This window comes from Mesoplodon mirus (assembly GCF_964341445.2).
Source record: "Mesoplodon mirus genome assembly, chromosome: 2".
NCBI lineage: Eukaryota > Metazoa > Chordata > Mammalia > Artiodactyla > Ziphiidae > Mesoplodon > Mesoplodon mirus.
Window position 1 is genome coordinate 57,445,777 of NC_138977.1, and position 27,106 is coordinate 57,472,882.

At 39.4% G+C, this 27,106-nt stretch overlaps 1 protein-coding gene across 1 annotated transcript; it reads left to right on the top strand.

The window, feature by feature from the left end:
• The first annotated feature begins 2,693 nt into the window (after positions 1–2,693).
• On the top strand, positions 2,694–26,843 carry SUPV3L1 (Suv3 like RNA helicase). Its single transcript, XM_082611204.1, has 15 exons — positions 2,694–3,158; positions 8,689–8,766; positions 9,157–9,264; positions 10,399–10,513; positions 11,670–11,838; positions 13,614–13,725; positions 15,959–16,036; positions 17,564–17,655; positions 18,637–18,817; positions 19,342–19,435; positions 20,391–20,610; positions 22,241–22,321; positions 22,677–22,853; positions 25,564–25,712; positions 26,370–26,843. The coding sequence occupies exons 1-15, from the start codon at positions 2,885–2,887 to the stop codon at positions 26,800–26,802; spliced, it is 2,361 nt and encodes a 786-aa protein (XP_082467330.1). The 5' UTR covers positions 2,694–2,884; the 3' UTR covers positions 26,803–26,843.
• The last annotated feature ends 263 nt before the right edge of the window (positions 26,844–27,106 follow it).

The window sequence follows — 27,106 nt, forward strand, 5'->3', positions numbered from 1 at the left end:
TGATTTTTAAGAAAGATAAAACGATCCTTAGGAAAATAGATGGTAGATATATGATAATTCTGTAACGAAAGTCTGTTTAGGTGTCGATTTCTCGCTGTCTCTGGTGATGAGTTAATCTTCCCTGGTTGCTCCCTGTGAGGGGATTTATGGCAATGGAGGTCTAGGAGGCTCTGCTATTAGGCAGAGGATTTCAGGAACTCCAATGCCTTCTACCAAAAATTTTATGCCCCAGTGGCATATTCTGGACCCCTTCAATGTGGATCAAGTAGTTGGAATACTCAATTCTAATTACCTTGTGGGTCAGTAAAGTCTTAAATTGTTCCTTTTATATTCAGCTGAATCTGCTGAACACATATACAGGCACTCTCCAGGGGGTTTATACTAGCCTGGATTGAAATGTAACACATCTTACAGTTTCAAATCAAAGATATAGTGAGGAAAATGTGCACTCTTAAATATGACAGATCCCTTTTTAGGCTTGGGATCTTCTATGAGCATAATTCTTACGTCACTCCCCTATTTAAAATCTTTCAGTGACTCGATTCCAGGAAAAGCTTAAATTCCCTATTACAAAACACCTTCAGCTCCAGTTATGCCAGACTCCTTGGAGAATGCGTGCCCTTGTGCCGGCACGTCACTTAAGTTCTTGTAAGACTCTCCAGGCCACTCTTGTCTGACACCATCTCCACCTCTAAGTCAAAGAGATGTCCCTTTGTTGTGCTTCCAAGTCATGCTGTGCACACCTCCAGGACTGTTTACCACACTTCTAGAAGACTTTTTAATTGTATGGACTTAATAAGCCTCTTGAGGGCTCAGCCTGTTTTGTTTTGGTATACTTTGTGCTTATCACATAATACATTCAATATCTGAATAAATGGATGAAGCTTATTTCCCTAGTGCTTATAAAATTAAAGGTGTCCTCCTTTAGAAAAAAAATGTGTCTAAATATAAAATTATGGATAAGAACTGTTATGCAACTTAGTATTGGAATAAAGGAAATAGACTAAGCTCTCTAGGAGTCTTATCAGGCTGGGGAGAGAAAGCAAGACAGCAGAGCAGGACCATGTGGATACTATCTACAAGTTCTACAAATGCATTTGATTGTTGCTCCCTCCCTCGGTCTGGGGAAACTGGACCAGGTAATCTCTAAGACCCCTTTCCTGCTCTATTACTCCATGATTCTAAGGGATAAACAATTTGTTATCCAGATCATGATAACCTTACATTAGAAAAATACTCTAGAAATGTCAAATTACAGAATTTGTAGGCAAGATGTGAGGGGGAGAAATCTACTAGAATGTGCTTTTGAGAAAACATAAGCCAGGTTTTGTTAATAGCAAAGGCAAAGAAGAGAGAACTTAGTTTATTCCCTACGCCAAGGATATCTTTACTTCTCCCACTTCCTTTCCCTGTCCCCCATTTATTTCTCTATTTATGCATTCATTCAGCATTTTCCTGAGTATTTCCTTAGTGCTATTTTATTGCCCTACCCTGAAGGAACTATAACCCAGAGCAGTTGGTTCTCAAAGTGTGGTTCCGCAGACCAGCAGGGTCAACATCACCTGGAAACATGTTATAAATTCGTACTCTTGGGCCCCACCCCAGACCCTATGAATCAGAAACTCCAGGAGTAGGGCCCCAATAATTTTAACAAACTTTCCAGATGATTCTGATGCACCCTGAAGTTTGAGTACTACTACTCTAGAAACACAATTATGATACAGTTTTCGTGCTTTGATAGCAGTTGTACTAGGCACCCAATGTGTTCAGAGGTATGTAGGTGAGAAATGACCTAACAACTGGCCTGTAGTTCTGGCATGAATAGTTCTTTGAACTCTCATTAGCCTAAGAATAATAAACATTTTCATTACTTAACGTTAACAGTTCGTATGACCAAAACCAGATCAAAAACTCTTTGAGGGCAAAGGGCCGTCTACCCGAATCCCTGATGTTTAAAAAGTATTTGGTGAATCAAAGGCACAATAGCAAATTGTTACTGAAATCTTATTTGACATACAATATTACAAATCATATGCCGTGCTCCTTCAAGTTGCAAGACCTTAATGTTTTAAGTATAATAAGAGATATGGAAAATCCAATGGCATATCTTGAATTTAAGATGTTGCAACCTCAAATGAAACAGTATCCAACTTATGCAAAAGAAATTAAACTTTGCCCCGAGTACAGGGGACATATTTTTGCTACGCGGCTGTGACATACCAGCTGCTAGGATGATGTATACAAATTGCTCACATTAAAGTATAAGTACCTACACACGTCATACAAGGGGTTTACCTAAGAACCTGTGGAACAAAATTCCTTAATAACGGTCCTGAAGGGCAGATCAAGTTATGTTCTCTAACGCCTTCTATCAGGAAACGAAAGTTTATAATCTAAGGAACTTTTGGGAAATGCTCTTCAAAGCTTCGAGTCCGCAAGCCACGCTCGCGCCACAACCTAGAGACTTGCGTCTCCACCAGTCGCACCCACAGGGCTTGGCCGCACTGCCCACGTGCTTCCGAACACTTACCCGCAGGGCCAGCTTGCGTCATGTGACACACCTCGCAGGCCGCGCCTCTCATCTGTGACATCCCCAAAAGTGCCAGATTATTTTTTTAAAGAAAGCTGGCTTCAATCTCCAATAAAAAAGAGAGAGAGAACAAGGACTTACAAGCACTTATCTTCTGTGATTTTCGCTTCTAAGCTTTTCCTCCCCTTTACGAGCAATCTCCGGCACCACTTTTTCCTTATTGATCGGGCGTCTTCCTGGGCAGCTCCGCTGTTCTGGGTCTTTGCGGGCTGTAGGCACTGGCGCTGTGCGTCACTGCCCGCCGCCGTGTCCGCAGGCTGCTCCAGCCAGCCTCCTCTGGAGTCTGCGGTCTCAATGTCCTTCCCCCGGTGTACCCTGTTGTGGGCTCGGCTTCCCCCGGGGCGCCAGCCTGGCCCCCGGGCAGCCGTCTGCTCTGCCCTTCGCGCCCACGCTGGGCCCTTTCCTGGGACTCTGGGGCGCGTTCCTGCCGTTGCCTGCGCCTCTTCCTCTGCCTCAGGAGGCTCCAAAGCTCCGAACACGTCCTTGTTCGTGCCGCTGACTGTGAAACCGCAGGGCCGCAGCGCGGACGGCGATGTCGGGGCCGAGCTAACCCGCCCTCTGGACAAGAGTGAGTGCAGGAGCTGGCGAGGGCGGCGCGGGTGGTGTTGCAGGGCCCGCGAAGAAGCTTACCCCCGCCCCCCCCCCGCCCTTCCCCTGGAGACCTGAGGTCCCCTTGAGCGTTGTCATCGTGCCTGTCAGTGTCTGCCTCCTTTACTGGCGTGTGAGCCCTTCAAGGCTTGAGACTGTGTCTGATTGATCCTTTGATGTGCTGCTCCAGAAATGGCCTTCTCCTTTTCACTGTTGTCCTGTGAATGGTTTAAGCCCTCTTGTGATGGGACGATTCACCTTTTTGAGTCTTTAGGTGGACGACTGATTTCTAGCGTACTCCTTCTCCTCCCCCGCTACCCAGAACTATTGCTCCGAGAAGGGACAAGGGAGTGGGGCATTGAAAAGCCAGAGGAAGATTTCTTTCAGGAGTTTTTGTCATTGACTGGGTACCTACGCAAACCAGACACTGTGTTAGGCTGTATGGTGGTTGCCAAGAGGAACCAGACTCACATCCAGATCTCTTCCGCTCCAGAAACTTACAGTCTCATGGGGAGGAAGGACATATGGATGGTCAGCTGTAGTACAAGGTAGAACATAAGGGTGTGCTCACGGAAGGTGGTAGGTTCCCTGGTCATCCGGGGCTCCAGAGAGAAAGGAATCGCTTAGCATCAGCAAGTGGCAAGATCTAATCCTATCGCTCCCTTGCAAAACATTGTTAAATGTTTTTCCATTGTTCCCAGTTTAAAAGGGTCCTCAATCCCTGCCTGATCTGGCGTGGGTACCTGTTGGAGAAGCGTTGTTGCGCGCCACTCTCCTTGTTTCAGTCAAACTGATGAAATGTGCACTTGTGCTCCAGGGCTTTTACACATGCTACTCCTTCTGCCTAGAATACATCTGTAATTCCATCTTCTTCTTCTTTTTCTAAAAATAACAATGGCTAATACTCAGTGTTTGCTAGAGGTAGGTACTGTTTTAAGCATGTGACCCATTTAATCTTTCCAGTAACTCTTATGAAGTAGACAGTCTTTACCCCTGACAGATACTTATCTAGTCATGCAGTAGCACATACATATACTTATATATTATGTAAACATATATATAATATATATTTACTTTTCTGGTTGATTGTAACACATACATATATGTATATAAGTATATGTATATATATTATATGTATATATGTATTTTTCCTGGTTGATTGTAACACATTTAGCCATGTGAACACGATTGACTACAAGTAGAAAGATGGTGCATATTTGTGATAGTCATTACAGCGCTTAAGTGACTGGCCCGATTTACAGTTTACTTACCTTTTCTCCATTTACCAAATGGTAAAATGAGAATAATATTTTCTTTGCTTACATCTCTGGATTGTGAAAGTCATGATAACGTGTTGGGCAAAGCACTTTGAAAAGTGTAAAGGGGTGAACAAATGTAAACTAGTATCACTTGTACTAAAAATTTGCTATTTAAAAAATGGAATTACCCTGCAGTAGAATCTGTGATGTGTGGAAACTGGGAAAACTATTACCCTAGGAGCCCAAATAATCTATCCCAACTATATAGCATAGGTTGATGTGAGGATTTAACAAAATACTTATTTTGGGGTTATCATATAAATAAAGGTTCTAAGCCTCTCTTTTCTTTAGGTTGTTAATAGCTGGTGTAAAATTCCTTGGATGTATTTTTACTCATGACCAGCTGGTCCCACCAGATTAGTGTTTTGAAATCTTTTGGGCACTGTTAAGAATTTTTAAGTGTTTGGAAGTTCTAACAATGAAGCGCAGCTACCTTTGATGGCAGAGTGGCCCTCCCCTTTCTTGGACAACTGACTAAGCTGGAAGTTTTGGGTGGTTTCAAGTGGAGCAGTGAAGGAGGAAGGTAGCACCCAGGCACTGAGGTAAGCTAGGTGAGCCCTGGCTGACCATGGGTGATTGATGCACCTCACATGATCTCTTTCTGATTTTTGATTGATCACTGGTATGTTTACAGGACGTGACAACAACAAATTATACTCATGGTGAATTTTATGAGCAGTTGTGACTCCTAGGGAAGGTATCAGATTAATTGAGACAGGTTGTGGTAGTTTCCTCATAGAGGTTAGTAGTGCTGGATGGGTAGATGCAGATTGGAGCTTGGATTCGTAGGGTTGAAGCCAATCAGCTCCATATTAGTAAAGGGAACTGGAGTCAGAGTTTTGGGGGAAGCTTGCTTGTCAAAACAGCTGGATTGGTAAGTTCTGGCGAATCACTCATGAAGTACAGAATTACAGTGTAATGCTAAGGGGGTCAAGATTATGGAGACAGTTTCTGCACAGGGTATTAGGCAACACTTTTCTGCCCAGAGCAGAGCTAGCTTCCTGGATGAGAATCATGCTGTTGTTTACAAGGGGAACCTTAAGAAAGAACAGAGGCCTAACGAAGTCATTGTAATTTGATGTAGGTGTATCAGGTACAGATACATTTGAGGGTGTAGGGAATAGTCATCTCTCACATCATCTGAGAGAGATGCAGAAGGGTCGGAGGCATTTGGCCTAATGCAACTGTCTGCTGCAATAGGGACAGTTTCAGTAAATCTAGTACTATTGTTTATAATTCCCTTTGTGATGATACAAAAGGCTCATCATGAGTTCAACCACTGCTAGAACAATATTTCAGTACTTCTTCATATTCAACAAGAGTGGTAATACTAGTTGTAATATTAAAGGGGTCGAAACTAAATGCCACTACTAGGTGGTCTTTGGTACAGTCTCTTCAGGATTGATTCTCCCTTTCCTTTTTGGATCCTAGAGATGTTCTGATCTATTCTGATCACTTCTTCCCCCCTGTGTTTCCACTGTGACTTTGGTGTTTCTAGTTCTGTTTTGAAGAGGTTGAGTTTTGTACCTTTCCACCTGCTTCTCCAACCCTCAAGTGATCATAGAGCTTTGATGTATTAAGTAATGGGCTTCTAGTTAATTACTGATAAGTACAGTGGAACAAGCGAATTAAAACATTTTAACAAAATGGGTAAATCATAAGGTTTAAGCAGTCCCAACCATTAGTAGTAGCTACTTCGTTCTTCATCGAGATGTACGTGGAGTGAGTAAAGTGGATCATTTTTGTGTAAAGACTCATGTGAGGTACATTTACATTTTAGAAGAGAACCTGTTATTAAATCCCAAACTCCCATTGTAGGAAGCTGGAAGAAAGCTATTAACTGGTTAAAAGTTGTAGTACTGAGTCATTTCTACTGTGGCTGAAATCTAGAGAGTCTCCTTTAATCACTGTTAATTTAAATGAGAAGTAACTGTGATCCTCAAATCAGGTCATTCTGTTAAGAACAATGAGACAGGGACTTCCCTGGTGGCGCAGTGGTTAAGAACCTGCCTGCCAGTGCAGGGGACATGGGTTCAAGCCCTGGTCTGGAAAGGTCCCACATGCCGCGGAGCAGCTAAGCCCGTGTGCCACGACTACTGAGCCTGTGCTCTAGAGCCCGCAAGCTACAACTGCTGAGCCCGTTTGCCACAACTATTGAAGCCTGCGCACCTAGAGCCCATGCTCTGCAACAAGAGAAGCCACCACAACGAGAAGCCCGCGCACCGCAACGAAGAGTAGCCCCCTGCTCACCACAACTAGTGAAAGCCCGCACGCAGCACTGAAGACCCAACGCAGCCATAAGTGAATAAATGAATGAATGATTTTAAAAAAGAACAATGAGACGGTTAAAGCTTAATTTTTATGAAAAACAAAACTATGTTTCCATATACTTCTGTAGTAGATTAAATTTTTTTCCGTGCTGTTTCCATTGGGTTAATGTTTTTGCAGTTATCTTTTAAATTTTAGATAAAAGAAAGTATTGATACAGAGAAACTTCACTTTTAGTTTGTGGGTAGTATTCATTTTTTAAAACAGCTGTACAGTATGATTTATATACTGTACAGGTTATCCATTTAAAGTGTGTAATTAAATGGTGTATTTGCAGGGTTGTGAAACTATCACCATAATCTAATTTTAGAACATTTCCATCACCCCCAAAAGAAATCCCATACCCAGAAACAGTGACTCCCCATTCCCCTAGCTCCCACTCCCCTCTGTCCAGCCCGTGGCAACCACTAATCCACATTCTCTTTCTGTTTGGACCTTTCATATAAATAGTATACAATACGTGGGCCTTCCTGACTAGTTTCTTTCACTTAGCATGAGAAATCTCATATTTCTGAAGCATTTTCAATTGAGTGAAGTATCATAATTCTTGCATAACACTGGAGTATTAGTTACAGAAAATGGATTAATTCTAATAAATGTGATGTCTTCAGTTTGTATTGAGTTTATAGGTCAGCAGAATTTCCCCAAGCAATTGCATGTGCCTTTTTTGTCACTGATTTTTCCACTGTTGTAAAGAAACTGTTGCACCCACTGGGTACAAAATAACAGAAACCCAGAAATATCAGGATAGCTGCCTGTGATAGTAGATATATTTCTATGCATCTTACATTTAGTTGTGGGCAAACCTAATGGCTAAACCAATGACTTTGAAATTCCCTCATTCTGCAAAACAAAGTTGTGATAGTGAGATGCTTTATTCAGGCTTAATTTCTTCAGTGAGTGTTGTGTGTGTGTTGTGGTTGGATGAAAATGCAGTTGGTACTCTGGTGGGAGGCAAAAATACAGGCCACCTGGCCTTTCTGTGTTTCATGAGCAGAGACTGTATCAGTTTTGGCCTGCCTTCCCAGAAATGTAGAGTGTATGGCTGGATTAGTAAAATGTTTATCTCTACAGTAGTGTTTTAACATGTGCAGTGTTAATACAATCTCAGCTTGATTAAAGTATTTTCACCTGTAAAATTAGGGACTGATAGTGGCATGTTATTTCAGCAGGTATCTAATTCAACCTCCACTATAGCACAGTAATTTCTCCGCTGTCACCCTTGAAATACAGTCATCTAAGCCTTGCTTGAGTACTTTTCAGTGACAACAAGCTGGCACTTTTGTGAGACAACCCCTTTTTTCCCTGTTCTCATTATTAGGAGATTCTTGTATAAATTACACTGATATCTGTTTCCTTCACTTCCCACTGACTTTAGTTATGCCATCTAGAAAAAAATATGTATAGTCTGTTCTCCCTAAAATCATCTTCAAGCTAAAGATCATCCCTGGCTCCTTTAGTCATTCACATGAAAGCATAATGATCTGGCCCTCACAGTATGGGTTATCTTTCTAGATACCTTTAGCTGCTCACTATTTGATGTTCAGAATGGTTGTAAGTAAACAAAACAACACGGTTATCTGAAAGTGGTCTGATGGAGGCTAGGGGTGATGCTAATCCTGTAGCACCTTGCTTAGTCTTCTGCAGTATTACAGGAATATTGCATTGTTTGACTTTATACTTTTTCTAGACACTATTAAACTATAAAGAGTTTGTGATCAACTAAAACCTTCAAGTTCTTGCAACACTCAGTAGACTGCTGCCTTGAGTGTTACGATTTCAGGTTTCTTTTGCTCTTTGGGCATTTCTCTATCTGGAAAACAAATGTTAAACATATGTTAAATTTGTATATCTTTCTTCCAGATGAAGTAAAGAAGATCTTAGATAAGTTTTACAAGAGAAAAGAAATTCAGAAACTGAGTGCTGATTATGGACTCGATGGTAAGGCTAATAAGATTTCCATTAGAGACATCTTATTACTGCTTAGATTACAGCTTTGTCATTATTGTGTGGGACCTAGTGTGGCCTGGACATACGTATTAATACATAGTTGTAATCTAGAGAATGTCCCTGACTTTTGCTTCTCTCTAGGCAGGAGATCGGCAGGATGCACCTGGGGAGCCAGACACACAGCAAGGGAGCTGTGTGTTCAGCTTTCCTTCATGCTCTACTAGAATATCAGTTTTAGCCCAGATCATAACAAACCAGCTGTACTACAAGAAAAGAAAAAGACACTTTGATGAGTTAGGTGTGACGTGTATATGTATTTTTTAAAATGAGAATTTAAATGAAAACTAAGTCCTACCTATTTTGATTTTGTGTTTCCCACAGCTCGTCTCTTCCACCAAGCTTTCATAAGCTTTAGAAATTATATCATGCAGTCTCATTCCCTGGATGTGGACATTCACATTATTTTGAATGATATTTGCTTCAGTGCAGGCAAGTGTTTAGAGACTTTTTAAAATCCTGTTGAGCATACTTTTTATTTCTTCCTATGTTTATTTCTCTGGTTAGGGTGTATTTGCTTTAGAATAAGCCCTGTTAATATCCTCTGCAAATAATTCAGTGCTTTCATAGGAGGCCTTCTAGGTCCTTTTGCTTTTATAGTGGGTCTCTGAACTGGTTATTAAATCACCCGTATGTCTTAGGCTGGAGTAAGACTGGGGTCTTCATCTGTCATTATCTGCTCTTCACTATGTAGTAATATAGGCTACAGTGAAATAAACTCTCACACAAGACAGAATTAATACATAACAGATTCCATCTGTTTCTGCCACTGGCTTGTTTCTCTCTCATATTAGGACAAAGCTCTTGCTATAAAAGATAAAAATGTAGGAACATCATTATTTTGTTCCCATGGGCAGTTTGGCTTTGGTTATATTTTTAAGTATTTGACTATTAGACTTTTGCCCTGGGCCAGGCACTGAAGTAGAACCTGGACACAAAGCAGAATTGGACACAGCCCCACCCTCATCAGAGCCACTAAGGTGTGGAGACTTCTTGCTGAGGAGTCAGTTCACTTTCATGTTTTGTCTCTAAGTGGTCTCGGTAGTTTAAAAAATCCTTGCACCTGTATTTCTCTTCAGTAACCACAGGCCTTCTCTCTAATGTATATTCCCAGGTCCTTTGGTTTTTGTTGTTGTTTATTTTTTTGTTTGTTTTGGCCGTACCATGCCACTTGTGGATCCTAGTTCCCCAACCAGGGATCGAGCCTGGGGCCCCCTGGCGATGAGGTGCCGAGTCCTAACCACTGGACTGCCAGGGAATTCCCCCAGGTTCTTTGTTTTTCACTTAACTTTCATCAATGCTGATCTTTACCTGTTTGCATAGAAGAAGTGGAACATGGTTGTTGAAAGCCAATTTTCTGTTTTCCTGGAAAATATAAATGAAATAAGGAGAAAAATGTGAGACAAAGCAGGATCTCAGGGAAGGGTAGAGTTTCTTTTTTTAGGGTTTTTCTTTTTATTCTGGCAATGTCCCCTTAATTTAGCTCACTAAGAGTAAAGTTCTCATTCAGTTCAGTTATGGATAACATTTAGATTGCACATATTAATGCAACGTTTTATTTTCCAGCTCACGTGGATGATTTATTTCCATTTTTCTTGAGACATGCAAAACAGATATTTCCTGTGTTGGAATGTAAGGATGATCTACGTAAAATCAGTGACCTAAGAATACCACCTAACTGGTTAGTTTCTTTATTTGTGGATTTGAAATTTTCAGTCCCTAATCTTGGAAAATTAGTGATCATTATATATTTTTATTGTATGCTGGATGATAAATCATAAGTCGTCTAGATTGTTTTGTTTTCTCTAGAAAAGTGGGCAGTTTTGGCAGGCAGTTAACCGGTATCTCCCCTTGAATCCTAATCAAGTTTGGTTTAAGGTTTTATTAGGGCAGATCTAGAGTAGCCCTTTAGGGTGTCATCCTTACAATTCAGGTGTGGCCTTTCTGGTGTCTCAGCTGAGTACGCTATTAATGAGCTCTCTCCACCACCACTGTGGCTGGAACTCCAGCATCTCCTAGCACTTTGCCACCTCTTTGAGACTTTCTACTCAAACTCTTAGCAAACTGTCCTCTGTTAGGCCCTGCACATGCTCAGCCCAGCCCTTGGCCAAGGACCCAAGGAACTCCCGCACAGACTTCAAGGCTTCCCCTCTATTGCACCCTTTTTTCTCTTTCACACTCTGGCTTTCAAATTCCAGCTGCTTCAGCAGCTTTGAACTTGATCTCTACTGCTCAGCTCAGTGGGACTATTTTACCTTGCTTGGGTTCCACCTCCCTATGCCCTACTGGGGTACAGCAGGGCTCATCTAAAGTGTTCCTTTCTTTTGGGGCTTGTAGTCCTGCACTGCCTCCTGTCCATGTCCCCAGGCAGCTGCTGTATATATTTTGTCCAGTTTTGTACTTGTTTATGGTGAGAGGGCAAGTGCTCATGGCCAGAAGCAGAAGACTCAGTCATTTTATTGTATATGCTGAAATTCAGAAGCCTAGGAATATTTATTTATAGGGCATATGTAGAGCTATGGAAATAATGTGGACAAATCTCTGGGGCTGTTAGCAGTTTAAACTTATTTTAGGTAACTCTTGGGGAAGGGGATCTGTACAGTGGAAAGAATATCCAATAAATTAATTTGCATTTGGATTTTTCTGTCCTCTAGTTAGTAAATGCTGTTCTTGGAAAGCGGTCATTTTAGTGTGGATATGAAACTCATCATTTAATTTTTCAAAGATGCTATCTTATGAATGTTAAGAGGATGTTTCCTTGGAATTTTTTTCATTTAATACCTTTGCCAGGATTTTGAGGTTAATGGAATTAAGCTGTTTACCTACTCATGTTTTAGGTACCCAGAAGCCAGAGTCTTACAGCGGAAGATAATATTCCATTCAGGTCCCACAAACAGTGGAAAGACTTATCATGCAATCCAGAAATACTTGTCAGCAAAATCTGGAGTATATTGTGGCCCTTTAAAATTACTGGCACATGAGATCTTCGAAAAGAGTAATGCTGCTGTTAGTATGTTACCAAATATTCTCTCTTTTTCTTGTTAATTTGGGGGAGAGTAGAGTGAAGGGGGTAGAGGGGGAGGGCGTATGTAGTAATTTACTGTTAACAAAAAGTGCCATATTGCATTGCATCTAACAAACCATCAAGTGTAAGATGTACTGTTATTTTATGTAAAACTGAGAAAGAAGATGATGCTGCCGAGTGAATTCTGACATGCCATCCATTGTTAAGAGGTATCCTGGTTTCAGAGATACTAAAATGTGAAAGAACGTGTATTAGAATGAGTGAAATACAATATTACAGAATATTTTACATATACAGAGAAATGCAGGGAATAACATTCAGATAACCTGAGTCCACTACCCAACTCCCATCAGCTTCTAATATTTTGCCATACTTTTTTTTTTTTAACTTTTTTTAAGAAATAAAATACTGGGGAATTCCCTGGCGGTACAGTGGTTAGGACTCGGTGCTTTCACTGTGGAGGGCCCGGGTTCAATCCCTGGTCGGGGAACTAAGATCCTGTAAGCCACGTGGCACAGCCAAAAAAAAAGAAAAAATATTGATATAGATGAAACGCCCTCTGAACCCCTTCTTTGTCTCCTCAGAGTTACCCACCTACTCTGTTGTATTCAATTTACCTTTTTTTAAGATTAGACCTTTGATGCCGTCAACTAGAACTGACGATAAAGACTGAGAAAAGGACTGAATGCCCTGTGGTCTGAGGCATCATTTCAGTAAAGGGGCCACATTTTAGTTCATTGTTTTATTATGACTTTATAATGAAAGATTAACCCGCTTTGGTAGGTGATTTGCATTCTCTTTTATTATGTTCTGAATAATTTGTGTAATTTGCATACATAATACCTCCTTATTCATAAATACTTAAAGTATTTCCACAGAACAAAGACTTTCTTTTACATAACCTCAGGATATTCATCTAAAGTAGGACATTTAATATCGATAGAATACCATTATTTAGTCCACAGTCCATATTCAAATTTTGCCAATTGTCCTATAACACTGCCACCACTCCATTTCCCCATCCCCCCCCCCACCCCAGCATTCTGTTCAGGGTCTCCCGCTGTGTTTTATTGTCATGTCTCTAGTTTCCATTAATCTGGGACAATTCCTCAGTCTTTCTTTGTCTTTCATAACCTTTACATTTTGAAAGACTACAGGTCAGTTGTGTTGTAAGTTGTTACTCAGTTTGGATATGTCTGATGTTTCCTCATTAGTTTCAGGCCACTGTGGAGACCAGCTATTCCAGTTTGCCTGGAATTTCCCTCATTTAGCACCAAATGTTCTTCATCCTGGGGAACCCCTCAGTCCTGAGTGGACAGGGGTGGTTGGTAACTCTAATACACCATAGCATTGATGTTGGTCCTTCTCAAATATATTAGGAGGTCTTTATATTCTTAAATTTTATTTATAATATTCTTCTTGAACATAGAAACAATTTCATTTTAATAAACTAAAATGGTACAGAAACTATTGAAATAGTACAGAGGTAAAAAGTGAAACTGTTGCAATTTCTCATGCTTTTGTTACCTGAGAATTTAGCTGATTTGAGATGTTTCCAAGTTTACATAGGTTATAAAAGAGAGTGGCTTTTATTTTCTTACTAAAATTTTTTTTAAAGGATTGGGAATATTTTGTTTCAACTATTAGACAAATAAATTTGACATAATGGAGAGAATACTCTATTAAACATCCAAAACTTCTTTTTGCTATTGTTTTCAAGGTGGAAATAATTGCAGTTTTCTTTTTGTCATCTTAGGGTGTGCCATGTGACTTGGTAACAGGTGAAGAACGTGTGACAGTAGAGCCAGATGGGAAACAGGCTGCCCATGTTGCTTGTACTGTTGAGATGTGCAGTGTTACAACTCCTTGTATGTATACACCATTTTAAAAACTGTATGGTTCAGTCTATTTTTATTTTAAAATTCAGATGAACATGTGGAATGTGTTTTTTATTGTGAAAAAAATTTTAAATTGAGACAAAGAAAAGAATAGTACAGCAGATACCCAGGACTTACCACTACTTAAAAATGCCAAACTTTCTGTTATGTTTGCTTTTGAATTTCTTTCCCTTTTTCTCTTAAAAGAACTGAAATGTCAATAAGTATGAATTTTCCTTTGTATCACTCCCCAGTTCACTTCCTCTCCCCTCTTTTGATCCAATTGCTATCAAATATTTGGTATATACCTTTCCTTTTTTTTTTTTTTTTGGTATCACTGTTAATGTATTGCCTATCAATACTGTGGATTGTGTGTTTTAAAACATTTACATGATTATCATATTGCATTATTACTCCACAATTTGCTTTTTATTTTACACATTTTTTAGATCTAGTCTTGTTTACATATATATGTATCATGAATATATATCACATCTATTCATTTAAATTGTTATGTAGTATTCCATATTATGACTAAAGTTATTCATTTGTCTATTAAAGAATATTTAGGTTGTTTAAAGTTTTTCACTATTACATATAGTGCCACAGAGAACTTCTATTTAAGTACTGTAGTTTTGAAAGTATTTTAAATGAAAATTAACTTTTTCCTTATTATATAGGCAATCATTTCTTCATTATAGAAAACATAAAAATAAATGCAAAGAGAAGGAAAAAAAAAATCTCCCAATTCCACCCATCCAGAATCAACAAGTGTTAATCCTGTGGTGTATATTTTCTAGACTGTGTTTGTATTGTGTATGCATATACTTATGTGTGCATCGTGGGTGTGTATATTAAATAAAATAGGGATTATATATTATGTACTATTTGGTAGCTTTCTTTTTTCTTTTTTTTTTTTGTGGTACGCGGGCCTCTCACTGCTGTGGCCTCTCCCGTTGCGGAGCACAGGCTCCGGACGCGCAGGCTCAGCGGCCATGGCTCGCGGGCCCAGCCGCTCCATGGCATGTGGGATCTTCCCGGACCGGAGCACGAACCTGTGTCCCCTGCATCGGCAGGCGGACTCTCAACCACTGCGCTACCAGGGAAGCCTGCTTTTTTCATTTTAATAATCTTAACTTTCTGAGTAAATGGATAGTTTTCAAAAAAAATCCATTTATTCTAAAAGTAATACATTGTAAAAATTAAAATAGCACATAAGAATCAAAATTCCTTCTTCTGCGCCCTCTTTTCTAATCTTGTTTGTATACGCTCAGATATGCTAGTGATTTTTAACCTGATGGTTTTTCAGTATAAAATTAGCTTTCTTTTGTTTGCTAAATGTCATTGTGGGCACATTAAATTTTTCCTTTTTTTAAAATATGCTCCTTGCAACTCCTTGGTATTTTGGGAAGCAAACTAAAATATAATTTATATGACTTAAAAAGAATAAAGTAATATGGTTGGAAGCATTTTGGCATTAGAAAACAGCCACTATTTTTTTTACCATAATAATAAGCTTTAAAACCCCTAAGAATAAGTAGAGCTGGAGCTCAGTAAATTACACGTTCTTCTCCAGTTCTCCTCCTGACACCCGTCTGGATTCCTGAGGTGCTTCATTTTACTGCAGGGTTATCTACTCCTTGGTCCCAGGAGCTACTTCAACTGCTGTGTGGATGTGTTCTTGTTAGGCAGATTCTCCAGGCTGCCTCTGAGATTGCAGAAAATAGGACAACTGAACCTGTTCAGTTTGGGAGGCAGTGCAGTAGAGACAGTCTGGGTTTGAATTTCACAGTTTTAAGTCTTACACTAGGGCCAGTAACTTAACTTCTCTGGGTCTCAGTTTATTCTTCTGTAAAATGTAAATGTAGGGGAATTCCCTGGTGGTCCAGTGGTTAGGAGTCCTCATTTTCACTGCCGAAGGCGTGGGTTCAGTCCCTGGTTGGGGAACTAAGATCCCGCAAGCTGCACGGCGTGGCCAAAGACAATTTTTTTTTTAATTAAAAAAAAAAAAGGAAATGTAAGTAATAATGATACTTACCTAATGGGTTTGTTGTGAGGATTAAATGAGTTGTAAAGCACTTAGAACAAGCCTGCCAGAAACGAAGCACCTAATAAGTAATGATGATGATTATGGTGGTATTGGAAGCTTGAATTTTAGTATTGTGGTATGTTTATAATACTATTGAAGTAGATTGTCTTGCTTATGATAACTTTTTATTTCAAGATGAAGTGGCCGTGATTGATGAAATTCAAATGATTAAAGATCCAGCCAGAGGATGGGCCTGGACCAGAGCACTACTAGGTTGGTGGTCTTATTGCTATAAAACCTGTGCTTTGTGACATCTGCACTGGGATTTATCTGCATTTATCTGCTTGACATTGCCAAACAGAGCCAGCTAGATTCTCTCTTGGCACAAATCAAACAAAAAAAGTCAGCTAAGTGTGAGCTTTAATTTTCTTAAATATTGTTCTAATAATGGGAAGTCCATTTCTTCTATCATAAAAAAATTAACATAATCACTTAATTAAACTGTTCAAATCTTTCCATATTTACACAATCACTGTTAACATTTTGGTGTTTCATGGCAGTCTTTTTTCTTATGTATATGGTGTTTTGTGAATATATAATTTTTATCTTGCTTTTTTTTCAGTTCTGTTATTTCATAGACTTTTTTTATACCACTTTTTTTTTTTTTTTTTTTTTTTTTGCGGTACGCGGGCCTTTCACTGTTGTGGCCTCTCCTGTTGCAGAGCACAGGCTCCAGACGCGCAGGCTCAGCGGCCATGGCTCATGGGCCCAGCCGCTCCGCGGCATGTGGGATCTTCCCAGACCAGGGCACAAACCCGTGTCCCCTGCATCGGCAGGCGGACTCTCAACCACTGCGCCACCAGGGAAGCCCTCATACCACATATTAATGTTGCATGTTCTCCATTGAAGAACTGTACTACACAGTCGTCCTTTGGTATTTGTGGGATGTTGGTTCCTGGACCCCCACAGATACCAAAATCTGCAGATGCTCAAATCCTTTACAGTTGGATGGCTTCTGCATCCATGAATTCAACCAACCGCGGATTGACTATGTTCAATCCGTGGTTGGTTGAATCTGCAGATGTGAAACCTGTGGATGTGGGAGACCAGTTGAAATTTGTCCCAAAGAGTCGAACATTTTTCTCTATTATTAATGATGCAGTAAAAATCTTTGTAGACATTAACTTTTTATTCATTTTATTACTTCTTTAGGATAGGCTCCTGGAAGTGAGGTCCATAGACATGAATGAACGTTTCTCCTGCTTGATATTGGAGTGAATTTTTGATCAGCATGTTGTAGGGCAAGTGTTTTCAAATTTAAAAACATAGGTAAACTCTTTCTGTAAACAAAGAGTATACCCTAAAGCCTGTAATATAAAATAGATGAAAGTGGATATGCTCAGGGGTAAGGAGCTAGGAGTTTCTTCTACCCACCAGCCCCCAGCCTCTGAGGCACCTCAGTGATTCCATGGAGCCTAATTTGAAAAAAAAAAAGTATAGGACTGATGTTCAGTATTAACCATTAAAATGCAGGTTCTAGTTCAGGCTGGCTTCATCCTCTAGTAGACTCAAAACCTTGGTCAAAGCAGTTTAAAAACCCCAAGATTTATAGAAGTGGTGATAATTTTTGCCTACTAGAAGGTTTTGTTTTGAGGTTAGAATCATAGAGATAATATGAAAACACTTGGTAAAGTTGTAAAGCAATAGGTAAGCAAACAAAGTATTTTTGGTATTTAGAGTATTGCATATTTGATTTTATATCTTTCAAATTTTAAGAAATGCCAATTTTGCATTTAACAGGACTCTGTGCTGAAGAAATCCATTTGTGTGGAGAATCTGCTGCTATTGACCTGGTTACCGAGCTTATGTACACAACTGGGGAAGATGTGGAGGTACTAGATTATACACTTTGTTCTCAAGGTGGGATAGCAAATAGCCCAGAGTACCCAGGCAGTGGCTTCATAGGCCCCAGCTGGTGGCAAAATCAGAACTTGAAAGATTAGCTTCATTTTCTCGTAGTTGACTAGATCATACATAGTTGGTTGACCCTCATGAACTAAAGTTCTGACTGCGTGGCTGTCACACCCTAAGTCTCCAAAAGTATAAGGAGATTCCTTATCTTTTCTTGACAAAACCTTTTGGAGTTTAAACAGAACTCTTTAGAATTAAACAAATCAGGAATGTTGCAAGTAGGAGGCTCCAGCAAAAGTTTGTGATTTTCAAAGTCTCAGGTGTCAGATATTGGGGACTTTGGTATATATCTGATTGGTAGAGATAGTTTGTACCCTTTTTCAAATTCCTAGAGTAGGAAGCAACTCATTTCCATTTAATCCTACTTTTGTTTTCTTTACCAGACTTCTATAATAAAATGAAGAAATATTTTTAAATTGGTCCATTACTTTAGTTTTGTGCTTAGCTTTCAGGGAGAGATAGTGGAATGTAGTGGAAGAAATTCTGGGTTCTAGTCTTGGCTTTGCTGTTATTCACTTTGTGTTTTTAAGCAAATCACAGAAGGCTAGAACTGGAAAAATCCTCATCAGACCTGATCTTTTATTAGACTCTATTTTATTCTTTCATAAAAGGGAAATAATATTTAATAACCTTTCTGAAATTACCATGTTGCCATAAAAATCAAATATATATGAAAGTGCTTTGAAAATTTATGAAATCCTCTAACATTTTGTTAATTTAGAAATGCCAGTGAGAATGGATAATGGATAATGGATAATATCAAAATAAATGTTTTTCTGTATTTTCTCTTGAAAAAGTTGGGACTTACCAGTTTCTAGCTACTCTTGATTGTGAGTTTTTCACAATATTAGAAGAAGGTGAGTTAGGTATGTTATTTTACAATATCATATCGTTTATTGTAGGTTCGAACCTATAAGAGGCTTACCCCCATTTTTGTGCTGGATCACGCATTAGAATCTTTAGACAACCTTCGGCCTGGGGACTGCATTGTCTGTTTTAGCAAGAATGATATTTATTCTGTGAGTCGACAGATTGAAATTCGGGGATTGGAATCAGCTGTTATATATGGCAGTCTCCCACCTGGTAATTATTGGCTTTCATCGTGACAAGATATGAAATCTCTTGTTTTTGCCATGTCTAGAAAACACAGTAAAACATATGAATTAAGTTGCTTGGTGTGTAATTTATTATAGGTCATATAAAATAAATATTTCTCTAGTCATCTTTGTGGTGATAGAAGTATTTTAATTATTTATAGCTCTTGTTACTTGCTATTATTAGACTATTTTTAAATATTGAGCTGATGATTTTCTTACAGAAATGTCATTAAAATATGAACTTGATAATATTCTTAAAATATTGCCAGAAATCTATTGATAAGTGTCCTCAGAAATGATAAGAGGATTGTGTTGCTCTTTGTGGGTATACTTAAAGGAATGGAAATAAAGGGTAACTGGCTCCTTGAGAATGTAAAGAAATAAATTTAAAACAATAAGAGTTTTATCCATAAAAATGGAGAGTAGGAGGTAAGGGTTTCCAAGATATATTTAGTGTGATGTAGTAAAAGATTGAGAATACTAATTTAACATAAACCGTTGCTGTTTTAGGGACCAAACTTGCTCAAGCAAGAAAGTTTAATGATCCTGATGATCCATGCAAAATCCTGGTTGCTACAGATGCAGTTGGCATGGGACTTAATTTGTAAGTAATCTGTTTTTAATAATCATGGATATTCAGTGGGTTAGATGGAAATTTAAAAACTTATAATTGGCATTAGAATGACTAAACACTTTGATTTAGGAGAATGGATATTATAGTATAGATCTGAGATTTATCTTGCTCACACCTGTTGAGGGAATAAAATGAAAATATCACATAACACTTGGACTTTTGAGTGCTGCTTCCTACCACTGCTAACCTATTACATTACCTCACTTTATTTTCAGTGTCTCAGTCAATAAGGGTGTGTGCCTGTTGGGCGTGCGGGGCCAGCCACTATTTTTAGGGGTTAACAATATTAAGCCTGAGTATTCCTCTCTGGGGAATGAATGCAACTGTACCTTTATGCATGAAAGAACTATTCAAAGCCATTAACAGCAGTCAATGTTTAAAAGTAGCCTAAGAGGGCTTCCCTGGTGGCACAGTGGTTGGGAGTCCACCTGCCAATGCAGGGGATGCGGGTTCGTGCCCCGGTCTGGGAAGATCCCACATGCTGCAGAGCAGCTGGGCCCGTGAGCCGTGGCTGCTGAGCCTGCGCGTCCGGAGCCTGTGCTCCGCAACGGGAGAGGCCACAACAGTGAGAGGCCAGTGTACTGCAAAAAAAAAAAAAGTAGCCTAAGAAGGCTTTATCTGGTTTATGTGTAAAAAAGTTATTTTCTAGAGCCTTACTGAGGTATAATTTACATATTATACGGTTCACCCATTTTAAGTGTGTAATTTGATGATGATTTTTAGTAAATGTACACAGTTGTTTAAAAATGCTATTTAAAGGGAAGAAAAAGAATTACCAACAAACCCTTTTACCTTACTTTGTAAATAGTGGGCAATATTGCAAGTAGGCCTAAACTAGAATTAGAGTGAGCATTTCTGTAATGAATCGAATGATGGACGGTTTTTCAGACAGCAGTCCGTGAGGTCATTTGTATTTCTGTTTCAGGAGCATAAGAAGAATTATTTTTTACTCCCTTATGAAGCCCAGTATCAATGAAAAGGGAGAGAAAGAAATAGAACCAATCACCACCTCTCAAGCCTTGCAGATTGCTGGCAGAGCTGGTAGATTCAGTTCAAAATTTAAAGAAGGAGAGGTTACAACAATGAATCGAGAAGACCTCAGTTTATTAAAAGAAATTTTGAATAGGCCTGTGGATCCTATAAAGGTAAGGTGTAACATAGTAATTGCTACCTCTCTGTGGAGGACAGTCATTCCTTCCTTCACTTACTTTCCAGACTTTTGCCTCAGACACCTGGAAACAAATAAGCAAAAGAAAATTTTGTGCCATGAAAATCATGTCAAAAATCCCTGCTTTGGGGCTTCCCTGGTGGTGCAGTGGTTAAGAATCCACCTGCCAATGCAGGGGACACGAGCTCGAGCCCTGGTCCGGGAAGATCCCACATGCCGCGGAGCAACTAAGCCCGTGCACCACAACTACTGAACCTGCGCTGTAGAGCCCGTGAGCCACAACTTCTGAGCCTGCGTGCCGCAACTACCGAAGCCTACGTGCCTAGAGCCCGTGCTCTGCAGCAAGAGAAGCCACCACAATGAGAAGCCCGTGCACCACAGCAAAGAGTAGCCCCCGCTTGCTGCAACTAGAGAAAGCTCGTGCACAGTAACAAAGAACCAACACAGCCAAAAATAAAATAAGTAAATAAATAAATAAATAAAGAAGAGAAAACCCTGCTTTGTTGCTTTTGAGAGGCCTAATAGAGACCCCTTGGTTAGAGAATGGTACGCAAGTGAAAGATTCAGATTTTACAAATGTAGCCATAATATAACAAGTTTAGTAAACCTGATTTTCCTTTAGTTCTTCCTATAATCTAGCAGTGGGTGGGGATGGGGCACGGTTGCTTCAGGTGGGCACACAGCTATGTCAGCAGACTGAAAATTGTGAGAAGCTTGGAAGTAGAAGAAACCTTTGTGTGTGGGGCAAAAATAGCATTAAGCTATACAACTTCGAACCAGTAAGGACAGGGTTAAATTTTGGTTAGTGTAGTTAATGAGGCAGAAGTGTACATGTTTTAAACAAACTTACAAACTAAAGTTTGCCTGGAAAATTCACTAATTAAGGCTCATCTGATTTTAGTGAACCCAGGTAAAAGGGTATATAAATGAGAGAATGCAAGGAAAAGTTCCTGGAGGAAAGCTGTGGTTGAAATCATTTCTGTAGCTTTTGTTAAGAGTGCAGCTGATAATGGATCTCCCCCATCTCCCTCCTGTGTAGCTCCTTTCTTGTGTTCATCGTCTGCCTCCCTCCTATGACTCATCTCTCTCTCCTCCTTTCCTCTTTTTCCCATTCCTTTTCTCTCTTATTTTCTTGCTTATACTTATTGTGGGCAGTTCTTAGCATTGTAAATATACAGGTAAAGAGATAGCTGACCTCCAATTTAGACATTTTCTCTTTTATGTATGTATGTCAGTTTTATTGCCCTGGTTAAAGTGATTGGGTTTTCCTTTTTCGTTTTTGTTCAGTGCAGAGAATTGGGACCCCGGAAACTATTTGTGGTACTCTTATCAGATCATCATAGATTTTAGAAATATAACTAAAATATAAGCAAAAGATTAATTACTCAATGGGTATACTTGATTAGTTTTACTAAATCATCTCGTCAGCTTTCCCAGTTGGTAATAAATGGCAAAGTATGATACTTTTCTCTGTTTTACTTAAATTCTTGTCCCTTAACTCATTTGGCAATAGCTTAACCTGAATATAGGACTTATCTTGAAATAACTTAAGAAAATTTATCCTTAAAAAAAAAAAAAAGCTTATGATTGTTATTTCTTTACTAAAGGCAGCTGGTCTTCATCCAACTGCTGAACAGATTGAAATGTTTGCCTACCATCTCCCTGACACAACGCTTTCTAATCTCATTGTAAGTAGAAACTCTTACATCGCTTTTCTAAACAGGTCAGTATGTCAGACAATTACTGGTTAACCTTGTGGACATGAATGGATAGTCTGTTTTTGTGAAGTTGCTGTTTATGAAGTTTATCTTGAAAGAGGGAACTTTCTCTCAAAATCTTTTGGGACTTTTGTCCTGAGGAATTTTCTGAGTATTTCAGGTCGGGAAGGCTATGGGGGAAGTCTGTTAGCTTGAGGAGGCAGTGAATTAAGCAGGCCTTTCTGGAAGTCTGTTAATGGATTAAAGTGATTGTCATTTATAGACTTGAGTACTTTATTCATGCCCAGCTAGGTAGTCCAGTAATTTAATATATTTTTTCCCCCAGGATATTTTTGTAGACTTTTCACAAGTTGATGGGCAGTATTTTGTCTGCAACATGGATGATTTTAAATTTTCTGCAGAGTTGATCCAGCATATTCCATTAAGTCTACGAGTGAGGTATGTTTTCTGCACAGCCCCTATCAACAAGAAGCAGCCTTTTGTCTGTTCTTCATTGTTACAGGTAAGCCTTTATCTTTGTGATATTTTGAGTTGTTTCAGGTTGATGCATTTTCCCCAAACAATAGTTTGTTATTCAAAATAAATAAGAGAGTACCCTTTAATATGAGATACTGTGTACGAACTTAAATAAAAATGGCTCTTTTTTCTTACAGGTAATTTTTTGGGGGAAGGAGAAGTCTTGCTTTGTATTTGGGCTTATATGGTAGCCTTTTTGAAGAAGCTAAAACAAAAATAATTAAACAGTTTTTTCGAGGAAAGGGGTCTTTGCCTGATAATATACTTTTTCCTTATTGGTGTTGGGTAATATGTTTTGGAAGGGAGGTGGCTTTGGGGTCAGTAGTGGCAATAGTATTCAGTTTTCTTAACTATCAGGCATTGGGCCAGGGATGGCTGTCTTGTGTGAATTTGGTGCCAAGTTTCCAGCCTCTTTTCTTTTAACTCATTTGGGTAGGGATACTAATCTCTAACTTCTGAGCACAAGATTCACCCAAACAGGGGGACTAGGCAAAGGCAGTAGAAGCTGAACTTCCAGTCTCCTGCCGTGTCCTCTCACATCTCTGGGCCCTTGCTCTCCCTCTTGCTTCTGCTTGGAGCGCCCTCCCCACTAAATCCAAAGGTCTCCTCTTTGAATCTTTTCCTGATTCATTGCTGTAGTTTCACTGCCATCTTCTTAATAGATGTTAGCTTTCTGCATACTAGCTCTGTTCTTACCAAATCTATTTATAAGCTTATGTTTTAAATTACTTTAAAATTACATAAATAATACATAAGTACTTTTTTTGTGAGAGCAAAATTAAAACATTAGAGAAGGTTAAATTGGGCTACCACCTTCAGTCTCAGTCCTCTGGCATAACTGCTATTATCAGCTTTGTGTATCCTTGCAGACCTTTTCCGTTACATTTGCCTACATACCTGTATGAGTAGAAATTCTAGTTTTTGTTTGGTGGGTGTGCTTTCCCATAAATGTTACAATGAATTAGTCTGTAGCTTGCCTTTTTCTTTTTTCCTTAATGTGTCTCAGAGGTGTTCTGTGTCCAGCTGTTTACTGTGTCCAGCTATTACCAGCTGTCTGTTTCTTAGAGCTGGCATTTGTGAGAGAGCTAACTAGCATAAGGTTGAAGTTTATGGAACAAAGTCTTAAACTTAAAAAACTGGCCTGGATGGAGCCGGAGCCCATGGCCCTGACCCCATTTACACCATCCTTCAAGCAGCTACCCTAATAAAGCGGAAGCATCTTACTAAGGAGTAAGGAGTCTGGATCAGTGCAGGTCAATAGTTGTTATGTGTTGTGTTTACAGATTAAAATGTGAAATCCAGAGATATTTCTTTTTTCTTGATCTCCATTATTACTGAAGTATAAAGGAGTTCAATCCCACTGATGGTCTCTGATGCCCCTTAGGAAGCTGTTTTGAAACTGTGTTCCATGGCTCCTGCATGGGCCTCTCTCCTTCCCCATCTCTGAGCAGCTCCGTGCTTAGCTCTTTTACACATTGGGCTTCCATTAGTTGTTTGTGGCCAAAAATATTAAAGCCACTGCCTTTATAAGAGAACTTTTTGGCATGTCCTGCTTATTAGTAAGTTAGTGAGGTCACATTTACATTCTTCATGGCTGTTCTACTTGGCATTTATTAAACCTAGCAGAATGCACCAGACTGAAATTAATAAAATTGTAACATTATTTAACCACAATTATTTGAAAACTGCCCTGCCTCTCTAAAGTATTGACCTTGCTTAGGTTAAGTATTTAGAGATAATTTTCCCTAATTAGGAAATGAACCATTTGAAATCACCTTATCCTTGAAGCTAAAGATTTTAAACTTCTGCTTGATAGTTCTTGCATGGTTTTATTTCTGTCTCCTATAGTATATTGTGATGCATAATAATGCCTAGCATTGTCTGGGAGGCGGCATATTCTCCAAGAGTGTCGTGTGGTTCAAGAAGGAGGTATGGTGGTCTTATGGTAATGAGGAAGCTGAAGCACAGTGGTGACTTGGCCAAAACTATATAACTAGTAAAGAGGCAGTCTCTTTACTAGTTTGATTGACTCATGACCAGCCTTGCACAAAGCCACCTCAAAGAGTTTCTTTATAATAAGTGAGGATATTAAAAAATACAAGCTCAGGGGCTTCCCTAGTGGTGCAGTGGTTGAGTCCGCCTGCCGATGCAGGGGACACGGGTTCGTGCCCTGGTCCGGGAAGATTCCACATGCCGTGGAGCGGCTGGGCCCGTGAGCCATGGCTGCTGAGCCTGCACGTCCGGAGCCTGTGCTCTGCGACGGGAGAGGCCACAACAGTGAGAGGCCCGCGTACCGCAAAAAAAAAAAAGACAATACAAGCTCATATTTGAAGCTATAGGACTATTGCATGAAGGAATGAGAGTCTTTGGGTACTGTCTGCCTAGAACTTAGAACATTAATTGTTCATAAAAGTTAATAGACAGTCCCTGGAAAGCTAGTTCATGTACATATTGTTGCCCTGGTTTTGGAAAAAAGAAGGAAATCATCTCTTTTTTAAAAAAATTACCTTTATAAGATATTAAATGTTCTCTAAAATACAGAAAAGTATAAAGAAGGAGAGAAACCAGCCTGCCTATTGAGATATAGCCACAGTTAACATTTTGTTGTGCTGGTTTTTTTTTTTTTTTTTTTTCTGGTCACAGACTGAAGTGAATTCTGATTGTTTTACCAAATTCGTTTCTTCTGTTTCTCTCAGTTTGCCAGGCAGTATAGCAGGAATGAGCCCCTGACCTTCTCATGGTTACGACGATATATTAAATGGCCATTGCTTCCACCTAAGAATATTAAAGACCTCATGGATCTTGAAGCTGTCCATGATGTCTTGGATCTTTACCTGTGGCTAAGGTACCAATTTTTTCCTGTATGTGCTCTCATTTTTTAAGTAATAGGGCGAATCAAAGGTTTTATGATGGTCTTTTGCACTTTCAAATTAGGGACATATTTGCAGGGTGCTCTATTTTGTGTTTCTTGTCCATTAAGCCAGTTGAGCCTGGTTTATACCTATTCCAAAAATGACTTAAGGAGTTCTTACAATTCTAGTTAAGATAGGTAGGTGAGAAAGTCCCCTAGATCCTTGTGGCACAAATGGTGATCCCTGGACCAAAAGCATTGTTATCTACTGGGAGCTTGTTAAAAATAGAGAATATCAGACCCACCCAAGGCTTAATCACATTCTGCATTGTAACAGGATCCTGAGGTGACTCATGTATACATCGTGATTTGAGAGGTACTGCTGTACATCAGTGATTATCAAAAGAGGGGCATGTCCCACTAGGGGAGCATATTGGAATCATTTAAGATATGAGCAATGACCGACTCTCATAACAACATCTTCCTTAGGTGTGTTGGCCGAAATAAAGGTTGAGCAAAGGCACTGGAAACAGTTTTGCAAAAACAGAATATTTGGAGTGAGTCAGTGTCAAGATGTAGTTACTTCATTGAGATTAGTCCAGCAACTGCGGTAAGAGCTGTTCCTATAATGTAATATGTCTTTTTTTCCAGCTACCGGTTTATAGATATGTTTCCAGATGCCAGCCTTGTTCGAGATCTCCAGAAACAATTAGATGGCATTATCCAAGATGGTGTACATAACATCACCAAACTGATTAAAATTTCAGAGGCACATAAACTGCTGAATTTGCAGAACTCATCAGAAAGGCAGTCCCGTTTGTCAGGAACAGTAAAGAGCCAAACTAGAAGGAATCACGGCACCAAAACTTTAGGGAGTAAAGCTGCTGAACCACTTGGCCCTGGTGCAGGAGAGAAATCCCTTGCTTCCAGATTGGTGCAGCAAGGACTCCTCACTGCAGACATGCTGAAACAGCTAGAAAAAGAGTGGATGGCACAACAAACTGAGCATGGCAAAGGAAGAACAGAATCTGGGACTTCCTCAAAAGGGACAAGAAGAAAGAAGAAGGAACCCGATTCAGATTAGTTTTATTTTTATTTTTGCAAATAAAAATCTATTTTAAAATCCTTTTTTTCCTCATATGCATTTACTGCCTGCTATGGTACTGTGGCTATCTTTTACTGGTCTTTTTTTTTTTTTTTTTGCTAAGAAAAATTAATTGTTAAGGATAACTAAACTGCTGTTTGTTTTGTTCCTAGAGGATTTATTTAAAGATTTATTTAATGGCCATTTGTAGTATAGCGCTAAGACAATGCACTATAAGGAACTCTGCGTGGGAATAAAATCAGTTTGGTGAATTGTTTTGACCAGTTTCCTATACCTTTGCTGA